This window comes from Mesoplodon densirostris, chromosome X (genome assembly GCF_025265405.1).
Source record: "Mesoplodon densirostris isolate mMesDen1 chromosome X, mMesDen1 primary haplotype, whole genome shotgun sequence".
NCBI classification, from domain to species: domain Eukaryota; kingdom Metazoa; phylum Chordata; class Mammalia; order Artiodactyla; family Ziphiidae; genus Mesoplodon; species Mesoplodon densirostris.
Genome location: NC_082681.1, coordinates 121,024,924 through 121,050,350, shown reverse-complemented (window position 1 = coordinate 121,050,350; position 25,427 = coordinate 121,024,924). Strand labels below are relative to the sequence as shown.

General features: G+C 47.0%; 1 protein-coding gene across 1 annotated transcript in view; it reads right to left on the bottom strand.

Annotated features, from left to right (window-relative positions):
* MAP7D2 (MAP7 domain containing 2) overlaps positions 1 to 25,427 on the bottom strand; it is a 113,204-nt gene that overhangs the window by 34,871 nt on the left and 52,906 nt on the right. The window contains exons 2-8 of the mRNA XM_060086872.1: positions 21,854 to 21,931; positions 20,365 to 20,528; positions 13,145 to 13,256; positions 12,194 to 12,292; positions 9,983 to 10,093; positions 2,379 to 2,509; positions 664 to 788 (exon numbers count right to left, since the gene is read on the bottom strand). Of these exons, the coding sequence (XP_059942855.1) occupies positions 664 to 788; positions 2,379 to 2,509; positions 9,983 to 10,093; positions 12,194 to 12,292; positions 13,145 to 13,256; positions 20,365 to 20,528; positions 21,854 to 21,931 (820 nt within the window). The remainder of the gene's footprint in view (positions 1 to 663; positions 789 to 2,378; positions 2,510 to 9,982; positions 10,094 to 12,193; positions 12,293 to 13,144; positions 13,257 to 20,364; positions 20,529 to 21,853; positions 21,932 to 25,427) is intronic.

Here is a 25,427-nt window from a genome sequence, read left to right as displayed (position 1 = left end):
TCTCTGAACCAGACTGATGCACCAAACAAGTTTTATATGATTCTCTCTATATAAAGAGTTTCCTTTTTTCCAAATTCAAATCATATTTCTCTTTCTCTCTCAGTACTACTGAACATGTTTCCATTCTACTGCTGGAATGAGTTATTTACTGAGTCATTCTTGTCAGTTACTAGCAGTAAAATGTTTTAAAGACTTAAGTCAGTGGTCACACAGTGTAAATTCGTTTTCCAGTTACACAGTTTTTCATTGGCTTCATTAGAAAAACATACAGCTGATGGTGACTGAGAAGTTATTATTGCCTTTCCGTTAAAGAGACAAACTGAGAGACGGCCTGAGGGCGAGTGTGGAGCACAGGGGCCCCAGAGCCCAAGCGCAGTGCAATCACTTCGCTCCAGATGCAGCTGAAGGAGGAAGAAGGGGAATGCCAGAAAAGTAGAATGGGACTAATGGACCTGAAGAAAACACGCCGAATGGGTTCATCTTGGTAAATCACAGTCCAGTTTACCAGGCAGCAAAGCCCTCAAGAGCACATCATTTATCTAGAAGATACACAGCGCACCTCGGCGGGCCAGCCAAGCCTCGTGGGGGAGCTGGAGGCACACGGCACAGAGCCCCCCAAACCGCTTTAACCATCCGACTATGGCGAAGGGGAAAGTTGCTTACTTGGGTGTCACAGGAGAAGACGACCTCTTAGAAACGCCTGCTGGAAAATCGCATCTTCTCAGAGGGGACATGAGGCCCACGCTGGGAACGGAAGTTGTTCTCGGCCCCCTCTTCATCTTCTCCGTCTGTAGGGGACACAGAATAGGACGGCCATGGCCCATGACTGCCACTACTTCTACAATTTCTAAAAATACCCCAGATAGAAGCAACGCACAGCTTTCTTTCAGAAGGAACCATACGGAGCTATACTACTTCCCACAATGGGAATCTTTGCAGAGAAGCACCAGGGGGTCATCATATTTAGGTCATTCAGTTTAAAAAAAAAACAACAACCTCAGCCTTAAAACATAAAGACCGCCTTCTCCTTGTTATCTTACAAAAAGCTAACAATGGAACCAGACTGTGGTCCTGGACATGCAGAAGCTGGAACGAGTACAAAGATATACAATCACTATTTAAAAAAAAAGCTATAGGTGGGTGCAAGACAGTGAGCTGGGGACCCTGACAGTGTACCCAGTTTAACGGGGACTGCAACCCCTCCATCCCTCTATGTCTTCCCCACGGCCTGCCTCACGTGGGCCTCTGTGACTGGCCCACGGCAGGCAGTCTGCAACAGTGGTCCCCTTCTCTCCCTATTGTGATTTTCCGCAGCAAATCCTCACGCAGCCCCCATGCCCACATACATTAGCCCCCTTCCACAGGAATCCACCCAGCAGTAAAACCCTAGGGTCTGAAATATTCACTTCTCCTGTGAGAACCTTGGGATCACACTGGATTAAAAAAATAAATATGGCGTTATAAAATAAATGCCCAGTGGTAATGTGGTGTTTAAAATGAGTCCACATGTCATTTGATGCTCCTTGCTTTAACAGGTGGAGCTCAGTTCCCTTCTCCTCAAGCGTGGGTTTGGTCTCTGTCTCTCTCTCTGATCTCTTGCTCTAGGGGAAGCCAGCTGCCACGTTATCTGGACACTCAAGCAGCTCTCTGGAGAGGTCCATGCAGTAAGGAACTGGGGCCTCCTGCCAACAGCCATGTGAGTGAGCTGTCCTGGAAGAGCCCCAGCCAAGCTTTCTAACGACTGCAGCCCTGGCTGCCGTCCTGACCACACCCTCATGAGAGACCCTGAACCAGAAGCACCCAGCTAAGCCATCCTCAATTTCTGACCCAAAGAACCAGTGAGGTAATAAACATTGGCTTTAAGCTGCTAAGGTTTGGGGTAATTTGTTACATAGCAAGTGTAACTAACAAAAGTAGTATGGCACATATAATTTCTAAACAAATACACACAATCAGGGGTACCTGCTCAACGTCTGCCTTACTGATAGTGTTACCATGATGACAAAAATGTTTAAAGGCCACTGTTGTGGATGAAGGTTGACCTAGAACTTCAGCTCTAGTTGCCTGTAGAGGCAAGACTGGCCCAGAATCAGACATCCTTAAGCAGAGAAAGGGCACTCGAAACATTCCTTCTGACGCCCATCCTCTGGAGGACAGGCTATAAAGAGGACAAGGGCTTTAGGAATCTGTTCCAAGGCACTAAGATTTAGGAGGGTGCAAAAAGTTAACTGATTTTCAAAGGTTGGGTGCCATTTTAAACCAAGTCTGCCCCTTGAGCAGTCCCTGGAGATAGATGGAAATAGACCCCAGGTCAAGTGTGGGGAGTAATCACACTGTCAGATAAACCAGTCCCGAGGGGTGAGCGGGTATAAACCTACCGGAGAGGCCTCCGCTCCTGCAGGGGCTCCTTTCCCAGCATCTCCTACGCCAGATGTAGATGCCGTCTTCTTCTTCTCGGCATTTCGAGTGGGAGAAGACTTGTAGGAAGATTTAAGGGGGCCAGCAGGAGCTACACGAGGACAGGCATGGGATACTAGAGAGTTACAGTATAAAACCCAGAGACACAGGGAGCATAGACGGAAAAAGTAGGGGGAACAGAGGGTTGGGAAGAACACCACATTTCTGTTAAAATGTGACGCAGGCAATCCACATTCTCAAAATACCACCACACTTTTTCTAGTGTACACAGAAGAGACCGTATCTTAAAAGACCCCCATACTCAATGCTCAAGGGTCCAGTTCATTTCAGGAGTTCAAAATCTGGGCTTGGGAGCCAGATGGACCGAGCACCATCACCTAATAGCTGGATCACCTTGGGTAGGTGACTTAACCTCTCTAAATGTCAATTTCCTTGTACAGGAGAGAGTTAACGTAGCAGACCTGACTGCTGTCCTTGGAAGGGCCTGTTCACAAGGTTGACCCCTGTAAGCATCTGGAAACTTGGATTTCAGGAGGGTTCTCACCATAAACTGATGAGTAGCTCACTGTGCCTAAGCTGCCTGCACAAACAACATGACTGATCTTGCTTTCTTGTCCTGAGTCTGGAATGTGGTATGTGCCTGGCAGGGGGTGCCTACGTGACCAGCGCTGGGCGCTGAGTCTCTAACAAGCCTCCCTGGTTGGCAACATTTCACGCGTGTTGTCGCAGCTCGTTGCTGGGGGACTCAGGCACATCCTGTGTGACTCCACTGGGAGGGGACTCTTGGAAAGCTGCACCTGGTGTCCTCTGGACTCGCCCGTGCGCCAATTCCCCGTGCTGATTGTGCTGTGCAGCCTTCCGCTGGGACATCTCAGCTACGAGTGCCACCACACGCTGAGTCCTCTGAGTCCTCCTAGCGAATCACTGAACCTGGGGTGGTCTTGGGGACCCCTGACACAGTTGGTGTCAGAAGCAGGAATCGTGAGAAAGACCCTGATTCCCTGATGTATAGTAAAAGCATTGTTTGGTAAAAGGAAGGAGAAAGGGGTGGAGGATGATGACCCACTGATGCCTGGTGGCTATGGAGCCCCCCACCAGAGGAAACCACAGCCGAGCTGCTGTCTGTTGCGAAAGGTGAAATACCTATGGAATCTGAAGATGACCCATGGAACTCCAAGTGCTGGCTTGCTCGATCCTCTGGCTGCTTTTGGCCATGCTGGCTTAAGTGAGAGAAAGACTGCAGCCCAGGTGATGCCTTTAGTTTTCACTTTCTCCTCCAAGTGGAAGTGGGACACAACCTCCTTGCTATTTACCACCAGTGGTTTGGCTGGAATTTAAATTCTGAGTAGTGGAACCAGAACAAGTCTCCAGACCTGGTGATTTTTGCATAATGTAGCCTCTGGGAAAAGGGAGTTGTTAAAAAAGAGGCAATCTCCAGACAGAAACACACTTTTGAAGTTTTAAAAATCAACCCGGGGGCTTCCCTGGTGGCGCAGTGGTTGAGAGTCCGCCTGCCGATGCAGGGGATACGGGTTCGTGCCCCGGGTCCGGGAAGATCCCACATGCCGCGGAGCGGCTGGGCCCGTGAGCCATGGCTGCTGAGCCTGCGCGTCCGAAGCCTGTGCTCCGCAACGGGAGAGGCCACAACAGTGAGAGGCCCGCGTACCGCAAAAAAAAAAAAATTCAACCTGGAACCACTGTAGATACAGAACACCCCTCCGTGGGGCCCTAACCTGAGAAAACATCACCGATGCTGGCTGGACTATCCGGGTCACAGACAAATGCACACAGGAAAGGGCTCGTTCTCTGATGGGACCATCCAACACGGAGCTGCTGGTGGGCTCTCGACTTCTGATGTGGAGCCTGACTGCATTTCTAACTTGTAATTCCTGCCAGAGCTGCAAGCTGGGAAAGGGCACTCAAGGGAGTGTGACCCCTCCGTCCACCCCGATGAGCAGGCTCGACCCCCTCTGGGGGATGCAGCACTGCTGACGAGACAAGACGTCTGGTGTTTGACTTTCCAGATTGGCTACGGTTTGTTAACAACGGACCGAGAGCCTGACTCTACTTCCCTTGCCCTTCTCCTGCTACGCACACCTCAGAAAGGCAACTTGTTCAATGCACCTGTCCCTGAAAAGGGACTGATCTTTTCTAGGCTGCTCACTGGATAAATGAAGAGGATGGAAGAGATGGGGGGTGATGCAAACCTATTTTTAAAATTTTTGAAAATTCAGGATTTTGTCCCGGTTTCTGAGCATGACGTGTCATTCTGCTTAAGTTGGACACATTTTTTTAAAAATAAAAATGCTCTTGTCCTTCTTGCATTCAACCCTTCCAGATGAAAGGTCCATGTTAGAGAAGAGGATGACTGAGAAAACGTAAAGTTGTGATTATTGAAAGGGGCATGCTGATAACAATGGAGAAAAACAACAAAACCCAGCCTCACTGGAGTGGTGCAGGGGAGGGGCATTCACGATCTTTCTCTTCCAGAACTGTTTCTGGGAACTCTCCCCTCTTGCTGAAGGAAAACCACACTGCCTTTGCAAGCTGCTGCCAGCGAGCTTCAGATTCACACGGATTGCAGGTGACAGTGTGACCGTGAGAGAGCAGGGGCAGGCCAGCTCCTGCGCAGTCCCCGCTCAACACCTCCACACGCAGTCCACGCTCGGCCGGAGATGAAGCCAGTGTCGCTGGCAGAACTGTCTGGAATGGACCACCTCAGGCAGTGCCTCTGAAAGCAAGGACTGAGAGCTGGGGGCCCTGTGAGCCTGGACTGCCTGCCCAACGCACGTCCTGCGTGGGGTGCCCGAACATCATAAACTCTGTTTCCAGGGGACACGTGTGCTCTCGGGGACTGTACTTGTACCATCACGACACTGCCTCAGCCCTGGATGGCTCTGGGTCAGCTTCATCTTACTGCCCAGTGCTGGCTGGGCCTGAATTGATGCCTCAGGCCAGGTAGAAGAGGTTCATATGGAAACTTACAGAGGAAGCCAGCTGGCTTTCTAAGACAGAACTTGATGGTGACTGGTCTGTGTCTTAACTGTCTAAGTCCAGCACCCCTACATGGCATAAGTGAGATCCACACGGTAGGTTGGCCTCAGCCTGCTATACGAGCTCCTATTGATAATAATTCTGCTGTAAAGACACCGTGGCCAAGGACCAAGGGGGTGAACTGTTCAGAGAAGAACAGAAAAAAACACAGCAGGCCTAACTGCAGGCTTTCCCTGGAAAGGCCTGCTTAGCACGCTGGCCCCGGCATTGGGGAACTTGGATTTGGGCAGAGTTCCCACAGTTAACTGGTAAGACTGGCTCGCTGTGCCTAACCTGTTTGTACAAACAGCATGACTTACGCTGAACACCTGCTCTCCTTCTGAGTTTGGAATTTGGGTACGTGCCTGGCAGGGGGTGCCCACGTGACCAGCCCCCACTAAAAACTCTGGGCACTGAGTCTCTAATGGGCTTCTGTGGTTGGCAACACTTCATCCATGTACTAATTCATTGCTGGGGGAACGTGTCCTGCGTGACTCCACTGGGAGCGGACGCCGCGAGCCTGTGCCCGGTCTTCCCTGGACTTGGTTCCATGTACCCTTTCCCTTCACTGATTTTGCTCTGTAGCTTTTCGCTGTAATAAATCATAGCTCTGAGCCCTCCTAGAGAATCATCGAGCCTGGGAGTGGTCCTCCTGACACATTTCTCCTTCTCAAGATGGGGATACTTCCTACTTCCCAGGAATTTTGTGTTTATTTGTTTGAGATAGAATTCATATACCATAAAGGTGTACAATTTAGTGGGTTTTAGCATATTTACAAGGCTGTGCAACCATAACTACAGTCTAATTCCAGAACATTTTCAACAAAAGAAACCCTGAGCCCATTAGGCACTCACTCCTCTTCCCCCTCCCCTGGTCCCTAGTAACCACCTATTTACTGTCTCTCTGGATTTGTCTATTCCAGACATTTCATTAAAATGGAATCATAAAACTTGTGGCATTTTCTGCCTGGCTTCTTTGACTGAACATGTTTTCAAGGTTCATCGTGTAGCATGTATCAGTAATTCATTCCTTTTTATAGCTGAATAATATTCCACTTTATGGATAAACACATTTTGTTTATCCATTCATCTGTTGTTGGATATCTGGGTTGTTTCCACATTGTGGCTAATCTGAATAATGCTGCTGAGAATACTTGTACACTTCACTGTGTATGTTTTCAATTTCCTTGACTCTATACCAAAGAGTAGAATTGCTGGTTCATGTGGTAACTCTTAACATTTTGAAAAACCTGTCAGACTGCTTTCCAAAGCAGCTGCACATTTTACATTCCCACCATCAGTGTATAAAGGTTACAATTTCTCCCACATCCTCACCAGTACATATTACAGTTGACTCTTGAACAACACAGGTTTGAACCGCATGGGTCCACTTACACGCAGATTTTATTCAATAGTAAATACTACGGTACTATTTGTGGCTGGTTGAATCTGCGGATAGGGAACCAAGTATACAGAGGGCTGATTATAAAGTTAAAGGCAGATTTTTGACTGAGGCGGGCTGGTACCCCCAACCCCTAAATTGTTCAAGAGTCAACTGTATTATCCTTTTTTCTTTGAATTTTAGCCATCCTAGTAGTGGGAAGTAGTATCTCATTATGGTTTTGATTTGCATTTCCCTAATGACTAAGGATGTTCAGCATCTTGTCATGTGCTTATTGGCCATTTGTATATATTCTCTGCAGAAACAGCACAACTACTTGGAAACAGATAGAACTAGGTAGAGGACAATATGTCATTTATATGTTATCTCACTGAATACACTATATCTTGGGAACTGACACAGAGACCAGACATGCCCTAATGTGGACACGGCATTACTCACTTGCAAAACTCACAGGGAACACTAGTGCGAATTATTATTTTTTTTTTTAGTCCCCATTAAACTTGCCATGATGGTTTGATCTGCTTTGGTCAAGGAAGGGCTTTGACGGTGTGGCCCACTGTTTCTTGGACTTCAGTGTGCAGGCCTGGCGGGGCCTGAGAGTCCACCCTCCTACATGCTCCCAGGTAATACCAATGCTGTTGGTCCATGGACCACCCCTTGAGTAGTGAGGCTCTAGATACCTGTTCTGACTGTGTCCATCATTGTGCTATCTCATTTAATCCTCATGACAATTTAAAATAACTCCACTTTAGAGATGAGGAAACTGAGGCTTAGAGAGGTTAATTAACTCACCCAAAGTGGTAACAGCTAGTGAGTGGTAGAGCTGATTATGGGACTTCTGAGATTGCAGTTTATAGGCTATTTTACCAAACCGTCTATTTTAAAAAGTCTACTAACCGCCATAACTCATGAGATGGATTTTTTTCCCCTAATCCACACGCCCTCACTCATAAAATAATTTACTCACCTCTGTGACGCTTGAAAGAAAAGAAATATAGCAACAATAAAACACTGGTGGGTAGAAAATGTTATTAACCATAGAAGACATTTCATGAAGCCAACAAATGTGAAGCAAGATACAAAAATTCAGGAAAAACTCAAAGGCCAACCAATACCATTTGGGGCATTTCCCTCAGTGTCACCAGCTTGGCCTCTTTTACCTGAGTGACTGGCCTGCTCAGAGAGCATGAGTGCACTTCTGCTTCTGGCTAAAGAAGCCTGTGTGGGTGTCAACAGTCGCATAACAAGAAAGGTTTCCATGGGACTAAGGTGCGTGCGATGAGCTGAGGGACGGAATCAAATGAAAATTTTAAAAAGCAAAATTAAAACAAAACAAAATAAAATGCCTAAAACAACACAGTGCATGATGCAAATCAAGTTTTGGGTGGCAGAACGAATGTGGAAAGAAAAAATATTGTAGCAAAGGATGGCTTCGGAGCTTGTCATAGTAAAAGAAAACAGACGCTGTGTCATTTAGAGCTTGGGAGAGTGTGTTACTTCTCTTGGGGTGCCAGAATTCATTCAACATGCTATTACGGAATTAGAGTATCACCTGTATCACCCGAAGAGAATTAGCCCATATTCCAAGATGTCATATGGACTCAAGAAACCATTTACTCACCAAGTAGATCTAACATTGGAAAAAAAGATTACTCCTACAAAACACTTGTTTTAGGCCCTCTGTTAGGAAATATTTCATAACACACTGATTTTGTTAATGTAGAAATATGCATCCTTTCATACTTTTCCCACGCAAGTAAGGGCAAAAATTAAATAAGAAACATTTAAAAAAAGCCAACTAATTATCAGCTTTAATGGAAGTAGTAGTATCCATAATCTACAATTCAGTGACTGAAATGTTATTTTGATGGTTTCGGAACATATTATATGATAATGGATTAACTTTTCAATGACTTCGTCTTCTTTGGGTATCCACTAGCCAGTAAATGGCTTGGGAATTTCAAATTTTCAATTAATAATCCACAAGCAGATAATTCAGTTGCCAACAATATATAATAACATACTGATTATCTTTACACATTAATCCATGCAAATATGAATTTAACATCAACCTGTAACCATATGAATTAATGAAAACCTATGGGATAGACTCACAAATGGAACAGCTATACAGAATTAAAAGCATGCAGATGTTTTCTCATCCAGCTCCTAGTTAAGTCAAGGTTTCCAGCGCTTACCCCTGAACTGCATCAGAGAGCGTCGGCACTGACACTTATGGGGTCTCTGATACACACGACAGACCTCGGTCAAAGCCAGTGGAAAAAGACCAGGAACGCACACCGGCCTCTTCAGTCACAAACGTCCTCCTGCTCGCCCCCTGGCGATGACTCGACGTGTTAAATACTCCACTGGCACCTGACACTTCTTCAGTGATGCTTTAAGATATGCATTTAATGCATGGAGAGCGTCCCTCCCTTCCTTAACCTACACACTCTGAAAGGTAGCAATTCAGACTTTTAGTGCCTTCTCTGAGCCTCCATTAGAACACGGGTGATTTTATATCTGTTCAGTTTCTGGAACTGGCACCCGTCCTATACATACCATCTCTCACCTCAAAACAGAGCGCCAGAAAAGGCCATCCATCCTTTTGCCCTTTTAAAGATTTCATATTAGTTCTGAACTTCTGTTTTCAAAAGAGAAACGGGCAGGCTTACAAACCACAGACAAGAGCAGAACCCCATTTTTTTCACACATCTAAGTCTCCCACGTACCTCTGCCTCAACAATCCCGCTGTTTCTGGCTAATCGACAATATCGCACCAATAACTGGGCAGTTACTTTTTTAACAGTCACATCTGCCCACTGGTCAATTAACCCCAGGCCAGGATAACGTCTACATGCACTGTGGAAAATGGAAGTCTCTTTCAGACTGGGAGCACAGCATTAACTCCTGTCCCTATTCAACAATGACCTGGTTGTGAAGAGCGCATTGCCACTTTCCAAAGTCCCATTAGTGAGGCCCTGGGGCTCCCACACACAGATCGCAAGGCTAGGAGAATGGGGCTGTTTGCAGAAGGCTCAAGAGGGGCTCTGCCAAAGACCGACGTTAACACGCTCACACTAGAAAGAAGAAAACTGGAGAGACCAGGTCTACACGTTCACTTGCCTCGGTCTGGGGAATAGGACATTGTCGCGGTGGATGAAGACAGGCGCTTACTCATGGGAGGCTCCGTCTGCTTTGGTAAATTCATGGTTGATGTTGAAAGTTTGTCACATGCTGCAGAGAAATGCATTAAAGACATTGGTATTCACACCACTCTAGACTAAGAAACACATTTCCCAAAGTGTTCTTCCTGTCCTCATCCACACGCCTCCAAAACCACCGTGGCACAGCACACTGCTTCCAGCTCCCTGCCCTCCACTTGGCACGTCTGGGAACGCCCGGGCCACAGCAGCCATCCATCTGAAGCAAGTTCTTCTCTTCTATTGCTCAACTTTGTGTTTCTCTTTGATTCCAAATGTTCAGCCTCACTCAACTGTTCAACTAAAGCCATGCTAATCCCACCAGCCAACCCTTTCCTTGTGTCCAGGGACTTTTAAGTAAATTCAGACCACACATAAACAAAACCAACCTGGACCCAGAGACAAAGCACCACTGCAAAATGTTCTACGATCTGACTGAGACTGGGTGAGCTAAAACCGGACTTTTTCTGAGGTTATCTAGAGCTCAGGTTGCAGAGAGAAGTAATTTGTAAAGCAAGGAGCTGTATTTAAAGCAGAACAACCTGTAGCAGTTGGTTTCTTCCTTTTATCAAGAGATGGGGTCACAATGGCCCTTTCTCAAAGGCTATGACTGTTTATGGTTAGGATTTTAAAATGTGGTCCTGGGTTTGGTACTCTTAATTTCCCACCGTTATTTCAGATGGGCTTCTAAATGAAACGACTGCAGCAACCCGAGAGGTGCTGACAGTGCCAGACAAGCCATAACCGAGCTCGAGGCAAAAGGAAAGATGTGTGGTCCCAGCTCTAAAGGAAGCAAGCTCATCAACAATATTTTCAAAACCTACTCTTCTACTCATCTTGTTTTCAAATGAGAGAAGTGTCATGTTTGACAATTTCTCCTGACCAAGTGATGACCCTAAATAATTTTTAAATAACTTAGACTGAAGTAAAATTATAATACAGTCTGTTTGGGTATAAATAAAATATTTAAACTTAAAATGGTATGAGTTTTCACATACCTACTTTTCAATGTTTCAGTCTGAGTATTTTAATGTTCTGGGAAAAATAACCATTAGAAATTACATAAAACCGTATCTCTAGGGGTACACATTTCCCCTTTTGCCTCAGGCTCCGATATGGCTCAGCATGCTACTGGTCTTTGCAAATTCGATATTTTGTTCATCATAGATTGTTCTTCATTAATTTTGATTAAAATATTCTTTTATCTTGATTACTGAGATTTCTGCCAATCCCTTAAACTAAGTGCTCCAGTCGAGTACCACACTCACCTCACCCTGTCCCAGGGCCCTGGGTACGATTCCCAAGGTGTCATTATCAACTCTACCTGCCCCTCTCTGTTGGGGAAAGGCCAGTGCCCATATGACAGTGAACGTGGCCCAGGCGGCAAAGTCTCTGTTACTCAACAACACCAATAAAAATTATTCTCTGTCAAAGAAATGCTGGAGACCAAGGACATTTATTCCTACTGCTATAATTTGACCTTCTGGGTGGCTGGGAAATATTGTATCCCTTTTACATCTTGTTTTTTCTTTACCAGTCAAAGATGAGTTGAACTTCTAAAGTCCCTATTAAATGGGAGCAAGGTTTTGCTAGTTCTATTCTTGACCTAGACCCTAAGAATTTCGCAGGCCTGTATACAAAACAGAGAGCCTATTAGAGAGAGGAAATCAAGAACAAAACCAATTTATCTCCTTGTTTGGATTCACAGTGTTAGTACTGGTAAACTCAAACACCTCTCCAGGAATCCATCACATTAATACCCAAAACTCCGTGTAATTATAGGTTCTGGTAGCCAGAAGTGATTGAAATACCCTACTACTTAATGCCTAAAAACCAATAATACATGAGAGCGTTGAAGATCTAAATGCACAGAAGTCAAACACTGACAAGATTTTCAAGGCAGAAGTTAGTGAGCTAAGGATGAAATGTCTCCAGGGTACTAGGATGTAAGGCATGCACGCTCCACGATGACGAACAAAGAAATATGGGCATGTCATTCACTTTCTCGAAAAAAGTTCTAAGGGGTCAGACTAAGAAATCAATTGTAAAAGTGCTTGAGACAGACACAGTGATGGAGGAGGGTGACCGGGACAGTCATCACAAAATGCCATGGCACAGTGATGCTCAGATATACCGTTGGTGGACTCAGCAGCGGCGGCAGTGGTCCCTGGGTCCGGAGGGAGGGTGCTGGCTGCTAAACCTAGAGGAGGGGGTGGGGTATTTCCTGATTCACCTACACAGCAAAAAACAAAAATCAGAGCAAAGACAGGTAAAAGAAAAAAGTCCCAATTTCTGGTTGACTCTAGTTTCTATTAGGAAATTAGAAAAAGTAACTGAGAGGGGTTGTTGAAGTCTCAAAAAAAAAAAAAAAAGAAAAGAAAAGTATATTCACTGACAAAAGATTAAAAGCACAATACAGCAAAGTCAAGAAACTGTACCACTCATGTAAACCCATTTGCTCTCAGAAAGAGCTGGTATACAGCTCCTGCATAACAGAATGGCAGACACAGAAAAGACACTAAAAAGAGGGCAAAACCACTCAGGGACTAGTAACAATCCATACATTAAACATTTGAAAATTTAAAGATGAGTATGAACTGGATAATGAAATAAATAAGTCACCTTAAAACAAAACTGAAAGAGCAACAAAAATAAATAATGTGGAGGGAAGAACCCCAGCCCCTTTTAGGGGGTTACTGCTGCTCAGCCTTTCCCCGTCATGCTGCAGCCATGACTGAGCCTATTGTCACTGACCTTCCCTGAAATTAGGTTACCTCTGGGCTTGCTAGGTGGATCCGGTTAACCAGGCTCTACATTCATTTTCTTTGTTTTTCTTTTGTTTTACCTCAAAGCCCAGTTACTGTATCAACTGCTGTTTGTGAGCAGGAAGAATGAACAGATCCCCTTCGCAAGAAATGCATACACAGGAAGCTTGGCAGCTTTAAACATCACATCCAAAAAAGGTACCTGCAGATCGGTACAAAGCATCCCCCAGATCCTGCCGGTGCCAGTCTGCCTGTGATCTCCCTCCTGCCCCAAGATCTCCTCACCGGGCCCTGCGATGCAGGGACAGACCTTCACTCACCATCGCGTCCTCCGGGCGCCGCGGCCAGTGATGCTCCCCACGAGCACTTCTTCTTCAGCTCCAGCTGCTGCGTGCGCTCCAGGGACCTGCGCATCATCGCCTCCAGCCGCTCCTGCCCAGTTCACGCAAGAGAGAGCAAGATTAACCACCCAGCCCCGCGGCACTGCTGCACCTCCGCGCAGGGGATGAGTCACCAGACAGGGCTCTCTGCTTAGCATCCAAAACCCAGGCACTTGTGCTCTCCCCACCACGCCAGAGCCTTCTTAGTGGGCGGAGAGTAAACACGGCGGCTGTGCTGGCTCCCAGCCCCAGCACCTCTTCTCTCCCAGGGGAGAGGCTGCTGCTGCAGCCAGGCCTTGATTTGTTTAAGAATAATGCCAGACAAGCATTAACTCCTTGAGGCCTGTCCCATCCAGTAGAACTGGAATTTTGTTCTAGAACCAACTGCATCCTCTCTTGTTGACAAGCATCAAGGACTATGATTTGAGTAAACTGAAATATAATTTGAATTTTAATAGCCTTAAGCATAACTTTTTGGGGGGATACACCATGACTTTGAAGTCCATTTTTTGTTTGTTTGTTTGTTTGTTTGTTTTTTGTGGTACGCGGGCCTCTCACTGTTGTGGGCTCTCCCGTTGTAGAGCACAGGCTCCGGACGCGCAGGCTCCGCGGCCATGGCTCACGGGCCCAGCCGCTCCGCGGCATGTGGGATCTTCCCGGACAGGGGCACGAACCCGTGTCCCCTGCATCGGCAGGCGGACTCTCAACCACTGCACCACCAGGGAAGCCCTGAAGTCCATTTTGCAAAGTCCCATTTTCCTCTTAGAACTTCTTAAAGGGGAATTAATTGTTCTCTACATTATAACACTTTTCTGCTACGTAGTATCTGGGGATAATACTGCATATTTCAAAATTCAAGAGACAAAAGTAGAGAAACTTCTGTCCACAAAATCAAGCATCTATGCATTCTCAGAGCTAGACGCGGCGGGTAGGGGCGGGGAGGGAGGAAGAACTAAACAGTTTTTAGCCAGAAGAGAAAAACAACCAGGCTTCTCTCCTAACAGAGCATTTATCAAAAGCACTCCCCTGTATTAACCAAATTGTTCTTTTCATAAAGTTGGGCCTGACTGCTGGCAAGTCTTTCCCTGGCACTGCAATGACACTGCAAATACCAAATCCACTCCCTGCCTCCACTGGAGAAGGCCCACAGGGTAAGTGGTTACACGGACACCTTTTCACCCTCATAAAACCCCACCCTGAGGTGCTCCAGGAACTGGGCTAATCCTAGCCCAACTTCAAAACAACAAGATACTATTTTCTCATGGCTTAAATAAACAAGCAAGCAAAATTAATTTAGGGCAGCACCAACTGAGTGACCGTGACTTAAGGATCGGGGAAAGGCTCCTTTATTTCACTCACTAGAAACACAGAAAGGTCACTTAGGAGGTGCCTGGATCTATCCCTTTTGTCCATACCAGAGGGATGAGATGAGCATTCTCCACATCTCAGCCTCCTCTGCATAATTTTTCCTCTGAATAGCACTTTGCTAAAAGACAGCTTCTCCAGGGACCTGTGAGCAGAAAGGGGATTTCTTTCCTCCTGTAAGTCTCAGATTTGTATTTGCTATTAACTGCGCTCTAGTTTTTGGCTGAGACTCTGCAATCATGAGTATGCATTTCCTGGCAGAATCCTGTTCTCAAGACCCTGGCCCATTAAATTCTGACAGCCAGCCTCAGCGGTTTGTCTGAGAAAAGATGAGGGCTTGGAGGCACTAGAGCTTCTTGACTATTTGAGGACTGAAGTCTGATCACTCAAGACTGGGGCTCAATAATATTCCTTTATATGGATTTAACATCAATTATTTAACCAATGACCTGATTTTTTTATATCTTTATTGGAGTATAATTGCTTAACAATGTTGCATTAGCTTCTGCTGTACAACAAAGTGAATCAGCTATACGTATACATATATCCCCATATCCCCTCCCTCCCACCAATGACCTAATTTAAGTGTTGAAATCTTTCACCTCAGAGTGGATTTAGTATTGAGTGGGTTATGGGAGATTGCCTACATGCCAGAAAGATCTCACATGACAGTCCTTGGGCTTCCCTGGTGGCGCAGTGGTTGAGAGTCTGCCTGCCGATGCAGGGGACACGGGTTCGTGCCCCGGTCCGGGAAGACCCCACATGCCGTGGAGCGGCTGGGCCCATAAGGCATGGCCGCTGAGCCTGCGCGTCCGGACCCTGTGCTCCGCAACAGGAGAGGCCACAACAGTGAGAGGCCCGCATACTGCAAAAAAAAAAAAGAATCTGCCTGTCAACGCAGGGGACATGGGTTCGAGCCCTGGTCCAGGAAGATCCCACATGCCACAGAGCAACTAAGCCTGTGCGCCACGACTACTGAGTCTGTGCTCTAGAGCCCGCGAGCCACAACTACTGAGCCCACGTGTCACAGCTACTGAAGCCCGTGTGCCTAGAGCCCGTGCTCTGCACGCAACAAGAGAAGCCACTGCAATGAGAAGCCCACGCACCACAATGAAGTGTAGCCCCGGCTTGCCACAACTAGAGGAAGCCCGCTCACCGCAACGAAGACCCAATGCAGCCAAAAATAAATAAATAAAAAATAAATTTATATATAAAATAAGTCCTTCATCTACTAGGAGACAATGAGAACAAAGAACACCAAGAGTCATGGCCAACCGTATGTAGGGGCATAATTTTAAGGGAAGGTTCATCCAAAGCCAGACCTACTCCTGAGCCTTTCGGTTACCTTTAGAAAAAATACCTCTGTCATCTACCCCCAACCCACTGAGCTGCTCCAAATTCTACCATTAGAGATTTATTCCTTTGAACTGTACATAGACTTATGAAAATGACGCTATCCCTGAGAGAAGACACAGTCACTCTGTGTCATCCACTTTTGGAGAGATGATTAAAAATAGGTGGTAACCAAGCTCTACGGTAAGGGAACTTATAAAACCCAAGCTGTCAGAATAGGATGTTTCAAACATGTCAAAACCAAAACTGGTTCACTTCACTCTTATTAGAGGTTAGTCCCATATAGTCCCGTATTACCTAGCATGTGTGTGTATCTTTCTGTTCCTTCATGTGATGGAATGCAAAGAATCCTAGTTTGGAATCAGCAGATATGAATTCAAATCTCACTTCTGCCTTCTGTCCCATGACCCTGAGTTAATCGTTTAATGTCATCCTTGGGCATCGGTTCCCTTGTCTATAAAATGGGTATGATATTACCTATAACAAGTAGCATAGTAAGTCCTTAACCAATGCTAACTGAATCCAAGTTTGAAGAGGAGGATTGCTAACATGGCAGTTTAGAGCTATGGTTCTCAAATGTGAGTGAGTCTGCATCAGAATCACCTGGAGGGTTTGTTAAATCACCAGTTGCTGAGCCCCGCCCCCAGAGTTTCTGAGTCAGCGGGTCTGAGGTGAATGTGCTGACAACGCATTCCTCGTAAGTTCCCAGGAGATGCAGGTGCTGCTGGCGCTGGGGTGGTGCTGAGAACCACTGGTTAGAGGCAAGGCTGAGCGTGAGAGAACGCGTGCGAGAAAGTTCATCACATCAGAAGAACGGTATTAATAAATATCACAGCTGCATACTGCATACTGCAATTTCTGCCAAGTTCTGGCTCTCCTGAGGATCATCTGATGATCAACAGAGGATGGGGAAAGGGCAACGCAGATTATTGTCCCTAGAATGTCCTCTTTTGGGTGGGGCTTAGTGGAAGGAAGGAATGAGGGCAACTCACCCTTGACCCCTTGAGCTCTGGCCCTAGACCTGCCTGGATGAACTTAGAGGAGATCCATGACCAAGGTGATGCACTGAGCTGGCCGAGCAGTATGAAGGGCCTCCAGCAGGGCTTGGCCTGGCCACTGTTACCCAGACAACTGTCTCAGGCAGGAGTGGAGGGCTGACTGTGCCTTTTCCACTGCCCTTACTACATGTGCTCTGGGGATGACAGCATGGGGACAAGCCCCCAAATGGTCCTAAGCAGGGCTCCGTGGAGGGCCCTTCTCCCTGCAAACAGACGTCCACATCTGGCCAGAAAGCCACGTAATCACCATGCCCCATGCCAGCCAATGCCCTCTGAGAGCAGTCAGCTCTCAGCTTAGTGAAGTTTTTGCTTAGTTGAGTTCAGAAAGTTCTCATTTTTACACTCAGCCTGGTGGGTTTTGTTAGGTATCAAGCAAGAAGAATATGAGAAGTTGTGATGTGTTCAAGTAACTTACAGAGATGAAGGTGCTCTTTGAAAGAGGTCTTTCCTGGTTTTCTGTTTCGCATGAGGAACGTGGAGGTGGCTTCACCAAATACCATTTTCCAGGGCCCCTAGTCGTGAAGCTATACTTCCCTGAGTGGAGAAGGGGTGAGCGCATTGTGCTGTCAGCCTTAACCCAGGCAGATGACAAAAGCTTGTTCCAGAAGCTTGATTCTTGGGAGCTGTGTGGCATGTGAAGATTGGAAGAACCCACCTGTGGGAGAAGGCGGGCCTCCAGCAAGAAAACGAGCTCAAGGTCAGAGTGTCAAGTGGACACTGGACTCCCCCTTCCCAAGGACAGGCCTGACCAGCTTCCAGCCCTCGACACCTCTGGGAGCTAGGCCGGCTGTGATGCCCACGTCTGTGTTGGTGGAGCGGAGGCCTCCAGGCCGAGTCTGGGGCTCACCCACACAGACGTGGGGCGTTACCAAGAGCGACATCATGGAAACAGGGCAGGGCAGGGCTCAGGGGGTGGTGGTGTGAGGAGTCAACAGGCCTCTTATGAGCTCCTAATATCAGACCCAGAGAGGCAGGAGTTTGTGGGCAACGCAAACACTTTCCAACAAGCTACAGAAGCAAACTGGAACGAACCATCTTCCTGCGGAGGTTTCTCCCTGGTTGACAGAGACAGGCCCTGACAAAAAGGACTTAAATCTGGCACTGAGAAGAGGATGGAAAGTCTCCACAGCCATGTGCCAAGCAGGCAGCAGCCCTCCCAAAGATCTCCAGCGAACCGTGGGGGCAAATGCAAAGGCTCTCCTTTGGAAAGGGCTCCCGCAGCAGAGACCTATCTGCCCTCTCCAAAGATCACCCATGAGAATGCCAATCGGACCTCTGCACCAGCAGAGCACTGATGATGAGGTGATAAACAGGCCAGCCTGCATGGGGAGAGTCCCTAAGCTCCACCTGGGTCTCTGGGGGCTCAGAGGGCAGGAGCAGGTGGTGGAGGGAGCCCACTGCTTCCTCCGGTTGCTCTACACCCATGGGAGGCCCAGCTCTCAGCCCTGCCCTGCCGTGTGTGGGGAGAAGAGGGGCGCAAGCTCGATCTGCATTTGTGCTGACCACGGGCAGGCAGCCTGCCCCACTCCCCACCATCACCACACCAGGGGTGAAAGGGAGCACACAAAGTAAACAGGAAATTGTCCGAAGCACAGCCACTAACGAGTCAGCTGCGTCAGGACCAATCACCTGGCATGACATCCCCTCATCTGTCACATGGGTCCCTCAAAGGTGGACCCGTGTGACACTGTCCGGTGTGGCAGAGGCTCAGGAAGCGTCTCCCGTGACTTCACGGCACCCCTTCCTGGAAACGGCAGTGACACACATTCCCCCTGCAATCAGCAAGCCCGCAGGAGGTCAGGAGTGGAAATGGAGAGAGCAGGGAGAAAAGAGAGAAGCTGTGAGTCAAGGAAGGGAGGATGGGAAGAAAAGGGGCAAGTCCAGCACTCACGACAAATACCCAGGCTGGGAAAGGAGAGATCCGCCCCATCACTGAAACAGCCCCAACACACTGTGGCTTTTCTCTTGGTCTCTACGCTCTGTGCCATAATCTTTCCTGGGTAGCTCTCTCTTGACCTTGCTTCAGCCAGGGTCAGCTGAGGTCACTGAAGGGAAGCTAACATTTCTGAGCGACTACTCTGTGCTAGGTGCTTTGCTGGCACTTTCAGAAGTCACCTCTTTTAACTCCTATGACCACCTCTGTTTTGGGCTGAGGAGACCGAGCTAGAAGGGTCTGAGACTTGGCCTTGGCTGCCAGCTGCTTAGTGGGAGGGCTAGGATTTGCACCAGGAGCTGACAAACGCAGACAGTGATCGGGCTGCGAGAGCAACAGCGACTGTGGCTAAGACCCTGGCTCAGGCCTCCATTCACTAAGAGGAACAAAGAAGCCGCCATTTAAGCCTGTGCTCTGTGGGCAAAGATGGGTCTAATTCTGTGTATGTGAGCATGTTTGTGTTTTTTTTTTTAATTAAAAAAAGACAAGAGGGTAAAGGCAGTGATAACAATTCAGAGATGTAAAAAATACTGAATTTATACCAACATCTCTGTATCTTATAGTGTTGGCGATTAACAAACCTCTATCTATATTGTTCATACTAAATGATGAGTCACACTTTGTTATACAGCAGAAACTAACAGAACATTGTAAAGCAATTATACTCCAATAAAGATGTTAAAAAATAAAATAAATAAATTTAGTAAGATTTTTAAAAAGGAAAAAAAATCTAAAAAAGAATGAATATATGTATATGTATAACTGAATCACTTTGCTGTATACCTGAAACTAACACAACATTGTAAATCAACTGTACTCCAATTTAAAAAAATAATTTTAAAAGATACAATTAAAAAACCAAAAAAATTAAACAAATCCTTCATTCAAGGGTAATTCATTCAAATATCATCCCCATCTATTATTACTTACAATAAATATTTACCTTTTTGCTTACTAATCATGTATTAAAATTTGTAATACATTTATGCTTTTACAAGTGGTAATAAAAATAAATGATGAGTCACTATACTTTATAAATAAAAAATGATCATCACCTAATACAAGGCTATGATTACACCCTTAAAATACACTTGTTAAGAAAATCTATACCCCAAATATGCTTTCGAAATATATTTTCAGAGTTTAGTAATAAAGGACTCTGTCGGGGTAATTACATTCCATTTCTTTTTTAAAAGATAACTGGAGAGACAGGTTGATTAAAGCAAGAACATGCATTAAAATACAAACAGACTAGCATGTCTGTATCGGAAGGTAGACTATTTGATTTTCCAGCAGTGAATACAAGGTCATGTCATCCTCCACCCTCACAGCCCGTCCTCCAGCCTCATGTCTGTCCCGGAAGCCCAGACTCCCCAGCTAAGTTGAATGGATCTGCCTCTTTGTTCCTGTTCTCGCGTGAACTGCGGAGCCGGCCGGGGCCCAGCCCTCACCTCCTCCTCCCGGAGCTTCTGCTTCCTCTTCTCCTCCACCGCAGCCCTCTTCTGCGCCTCTCGCTGCCGCTGCTCTTCCAGCTTCCGCCAGCGCTCCTCAATTTGCTTCTCGTACTGGAGCTTGGCTCTCTTCTGTTTCTCCAGGATCTGCTGCTCCCGGGCAGCTGGGGGAAGGAAGGCAGAAGAGAGGTGTCATTACCAGAGCACCCCACACCATTTGGATTAATACCAAAAACGCAGAAGTAAGAGTGACCCCCAAAAAAGAGCCTGGTGAGATCGTAGGCTGAAGTGACTGAGATGAAGCGTTCTGGTGCCTCCACCACTAGCTGGGTGACCCTGCACATATTAACTATGCCATTTCTCTGCCTCAGTTTCCTCCTCTGTGAAGTGGAGATGTTGCATGTGCAACATCACAGTGTTGTGGAGACCGAATGAAACAATGCACGGAAAGTGGACAGTCACTGCCCCTGCATGTGGGAGCTCTGCCTGTCATTGCCATCAAGTCAGACTCGTCCCAGTGGCTAGGCCACACGCAGGAGTGAGAAATGAGAGCTATCAGGGTATCTTCACTCGGGGACACGTTAGCTGTGCACGCACCAGACGCTGAGCTGGGTGAGGGTAAACAGAAGACGATAAACAGGATCGGCCGGCCTCCTTCCTGAGACATTTACTAAGGGCCTTAACTCCACCTGGCCAGGCAGGCAAGGGTTCCCTGGAGGACGCAATGTATGAGCCTACCAGCAGGGGGCGCTCAAGGAGTAGGATTCGAAAGCTCCTCATCTGTCTCAGTGCCCTGGGGAAGCCACTCCACCTACCTCGTGGCACCCTGTGGGGAACAGGTTGGACGAATCTGTCCATAGCCTGCAAGAGGTACGACAGCCTTTCTCAATGGGTTCACTGTCCTAACACAGAAATGGCCTTCGCGCATAGCACAGGGAGATCAGCTCGGTGCTTTGTGACCACCTAGAGGGGTGGGACAGGGAAGGTGGGAGGGAGGGAGATGCAAGAGGGAGGGGATATGGGGATATCTGTATACGTATAGCTGATTCACTTTGTTATAAAGCAGAAACTAACACACCACTGTAAAGCAATTATACTCCAATAAAGATGTAAAAAAAAAAGAAATGGCCTTCGGTGCCGATTTCCTCCATTACCCCGAGGATGGCCCTTCTAGCTGCCCTGGGGAGAGGCCGCCTGAGCGGGCGGGGGCGGTGACTGTCTCGTTCTCCAGCATCCTACCCACAGCTCTAGCACAGTGCCAGTAACAGAGGTTCAACGCACGCTCAGTGAGTAAATCAACTGTCCTGAGAATTATATAACAACTGTGAACGGGCCAGTGGCAGTGCAGGTTTGCTCCCAGTTTTCCACGTTCACCTAGCAACTGTCCCAGTTCTCTTCCCATTCAGTCACAAATTTCTAAGGGTCTTGAGAAAAGACATCATCACATCTCCACTCCCTTAGACCTAAACAGCCAAAGTGCACAACTTACCAAGACATTTTTCTCTTTCTTCTCGTCTTTCTTTAGCTAGTCGTTGTCTCTCATCAGATTTTAAAAATCCATCCATGCCTACAAGAGAGAAAACATGATGAAAGACTTCACTCTCCCTGTCCGCTGAGTGTCAGGGACCCCCCTTGGCCTGCACCCTGGGTCTGGCCACACGCACACATCATCCAACAGCAGTGCTCCGTACCACACACACGGCCTGATCCTGAGACCCGAGGGGCAGTAGCCGCGGCTGCCACGCTCCCCCACCAAGCTGGGCTGGTAGTGGCCCAATGCCAGCCCCAGAGAACCAACCCTCTCCCTAGTCCTCCGTCCCCAGGCCTCCTGGCCTCACAGGGGTCAGAAGGCACAATAAGTGACAGGTCTGGCAACGTGCAGAAAAGCCCACTGGGCCTCCCCCCGTCCGGCTCCCAGGGGAAGGCAGAAGCACAAAAGTAGACACGATCATTACACAGACAGTGAACATCTGACTTTCTGGAAGCAGCCAACTGCTGAGGGACATGTATGAGCTCCTCGGGTGAACACAGAAAATATAACACTCAAGTTTGATTTCGTTTCCGCTAAGTTTGCTCCCATGTCAATCTTAGCATTTTAGAATCACAAAGAAGGAATATAACGTACTCCTGTTTACAGTAAGTCCCCTACATACGAACGAGTTCTGTTCCGAGAGCACGTTCGTAAGTCCAATTTGTTCGTAAGTCCGACAAAGTTAGCCTAGGTACCCAACTAACACAATCGGCTATATAGTACCATACTGTAACAGGTTTATAATACTTTTCACACAAATAATACATAAAAAACAAACACAAAAAATAAAGAAAACTTTTAATCTTACAGTACAGTCCCTTGGAAAGTACAGCAGTATGGTACAACAGCTGGCATACAGGGGCTGGCATCGAGTGAAGAGGCAGGAAGAGTTACTGACTGGAGGAGGGAGAGGAGGTGGGAGATGGTAGAGCTGAAGGATCGTCAGCAATAGGAGATGGAGGGCAAGCTGCAATTGCACTCACACCTGACGCTGATGGAACGCACATTCACAACTTTGAAAGTTCGCAACTTGAAGGTTCGTATGTAGGGGACTTACTTACTTGTTACTTAAATATCCACAACAAATAAAATGGAACAAATAGCAATTCCCCCCGAGTCTGGGAAACATCCCAGGAGCTCCGCATCGCCACCCATCTTCTACAGGACCCTAAAATGCTTTCTGAATCAAAGATTAAATGACCTTCATGGCAGTTTTAGGATTAAAAATAATTTATTGCACTTGGTCACAGCTGGTCATTCATGAGTATTACTTATATAATGGCCAAGGACCACATTCTGGAGAAATCGGCTTTAGTGTTACTACAAGTGGATTCACCTTCCCAGAGCCTGGGCCCTCCTCCGTGGTAGTGTCCCAGCTGACTTCATAGTGTGCCTCGCTGCCACAGTGAGCTGTGCCCCTTTTAGGGATGTTCCTGCCACTGCCCAGGAGAGGGACCTGAGGCTTGGACCGCAGTGCAGGCAGCAGGAATGCAGATGAGGACGGACGGGATAAACAATGGTTTGTCACGATTCCCCATGAGCATCTAATTTTGCAGCCTGGATTATGCAGCAGGCATATTAAAGCTCAAGAGAGAAGTCCTGGAAAATAAACCTGACTACAAGTGCCACTCCCCATGTTTGTTTTTAGTCAACACTTTTTTTTCTTTTTTGTTTAAACTGAAGTATAGTTAATATACAATGCTGTGTTAGTTTCAGGTGTACAGCAAAATGATTCAGTTTTTTTGTTTGTTTTGTTTTTTTCTTTTTGCGGTACTCGGGCCTCTCACTGTTGTGGCCTCTCCCGTTGCGGAGCACAGGCTCCGGACGTGCAGGCTCAGCGGCCATGGCTCACGGGCCCAGCCGCTCCGCGGCATGTGGGATCTTCCCGGACCAGGGCACGAACCCGTGTCCCCTGCATCGGCAGGCGGAGTCTCAACCACTGCGCCACCAGGGAAGCCCCAGTTTTATATATATATATTATATATATATAATATATATATATTATATATATATATATATAAAATATATATATATAGTGTTCCATATTCTTTTCCATTATAGTTATTACAAGATACTGAGTAGAGTTCCCTGTGCTATACAGTAGGTCCTTGTTGTTTATCTATTTTATGTATAGTAGTATGTATCTGTTAATCCCAAACTCCTAATTTATCCCTCCCCCCATCCCTTTTGGTTATCATAAGTTTGTTTTCTATGTCTGTGAGTCTATTTCTGTTTTTTAAATAAGTTCATTTGGGTTTTGTCAACTCTCAATCATTACAACGCTACCGATGACATGAACAGCATCAAGAATTTAAAGGCCCAATTTCTCAACTCATCAATGCTGGGCCCCCCAATCTGACCCCTTTTCCCCACATCCCTTGCACCTTTTTAAACCCCACTTACCTTCAAGAGCCCACAGTTTCTGGCTGGCAGAACCCTAACTTCATTCTGCTTGGCTGCAGAGCGCTCTCAGTCTCCCTGCAGGGAGGGAGGGGCTCCTGAACCAAGGGCGGGTGTGCATCTCTGGGTCGCCCGCTCCGGCCACACCCCACCCCCACAGGCCTCAAGGTGCACACACAAAGCTCAAAGGCAGCCATGTGGTCAGCGGAAGGGGAGCAGGGAGACAAAACCAGGTTTCTCTTCAATGATCCTCTAAACATTTTCAAGCTCTAGTCTCTACCTTAAGCGTTTGATTAATAAGGATTTGTTCTGTGTGAAAAGCTACAAAGAGAAGCCTAGGCCACCTGGACAGATGCTGGCATCAGCACTCACATCAACTCCTCAGATCAAGTATGACCTGTCACCCTCTAGATCTAAGATACTGCCTGAGAACCACTGAAAGTGTTGTTCAAACAGAAGAAAGAAAGAAAAACTGAGGGAAAAGGGCCAAGCACATTTGAAACTGGCCATGTTGCCTTGAGGCTTTACTAACAGAAGGCTGTTTGTTCCAGGGACATGCATGATTTTAGGCTGCCCCCTTGTGGGCACTTGTAAGAGTCACACCTTCAAATCATTTCCTTTCCAGAAAATCTTCATTATCACGCTCCTTAGTCATCACCTGCTTCGTCATAACGGGAGGCTACAATCTACGAACCAAGTCCATTGCTTGAATTTACTCGGCCCCATCACCCCATGATGACGGAGATACTATTATGATCCTCATCTTATAGGTACAGAAAGGGAGGCACAGAGGTTAACTTGTTCAAGGCCACACCATCAGAAAGTGGAGACGCCAGATTCCAACCTAAGAACCTGACTCCAGGACCCACACACACTCTTAATTACTGCTTTCCCATGCGGCTCTCTGGCAAAGGAGGAAACTAACAGCTCTATCTTAGCACCCATGAACAAAACCTTCATGGCTTTCTGAGACCCACTATTGTACGCAGGGAACAAGTCCCATCCTTGTCCCAGGAATGTGCATGCAAATTTGGAGAGAAGTGCAAGTCCAGCTTATTAGAGAAGTACCAAGTAGGCACTACTGTGAGCCAGGCACTGGCCAGCTGGGCACAGATGTGCTAATTATTTGCTT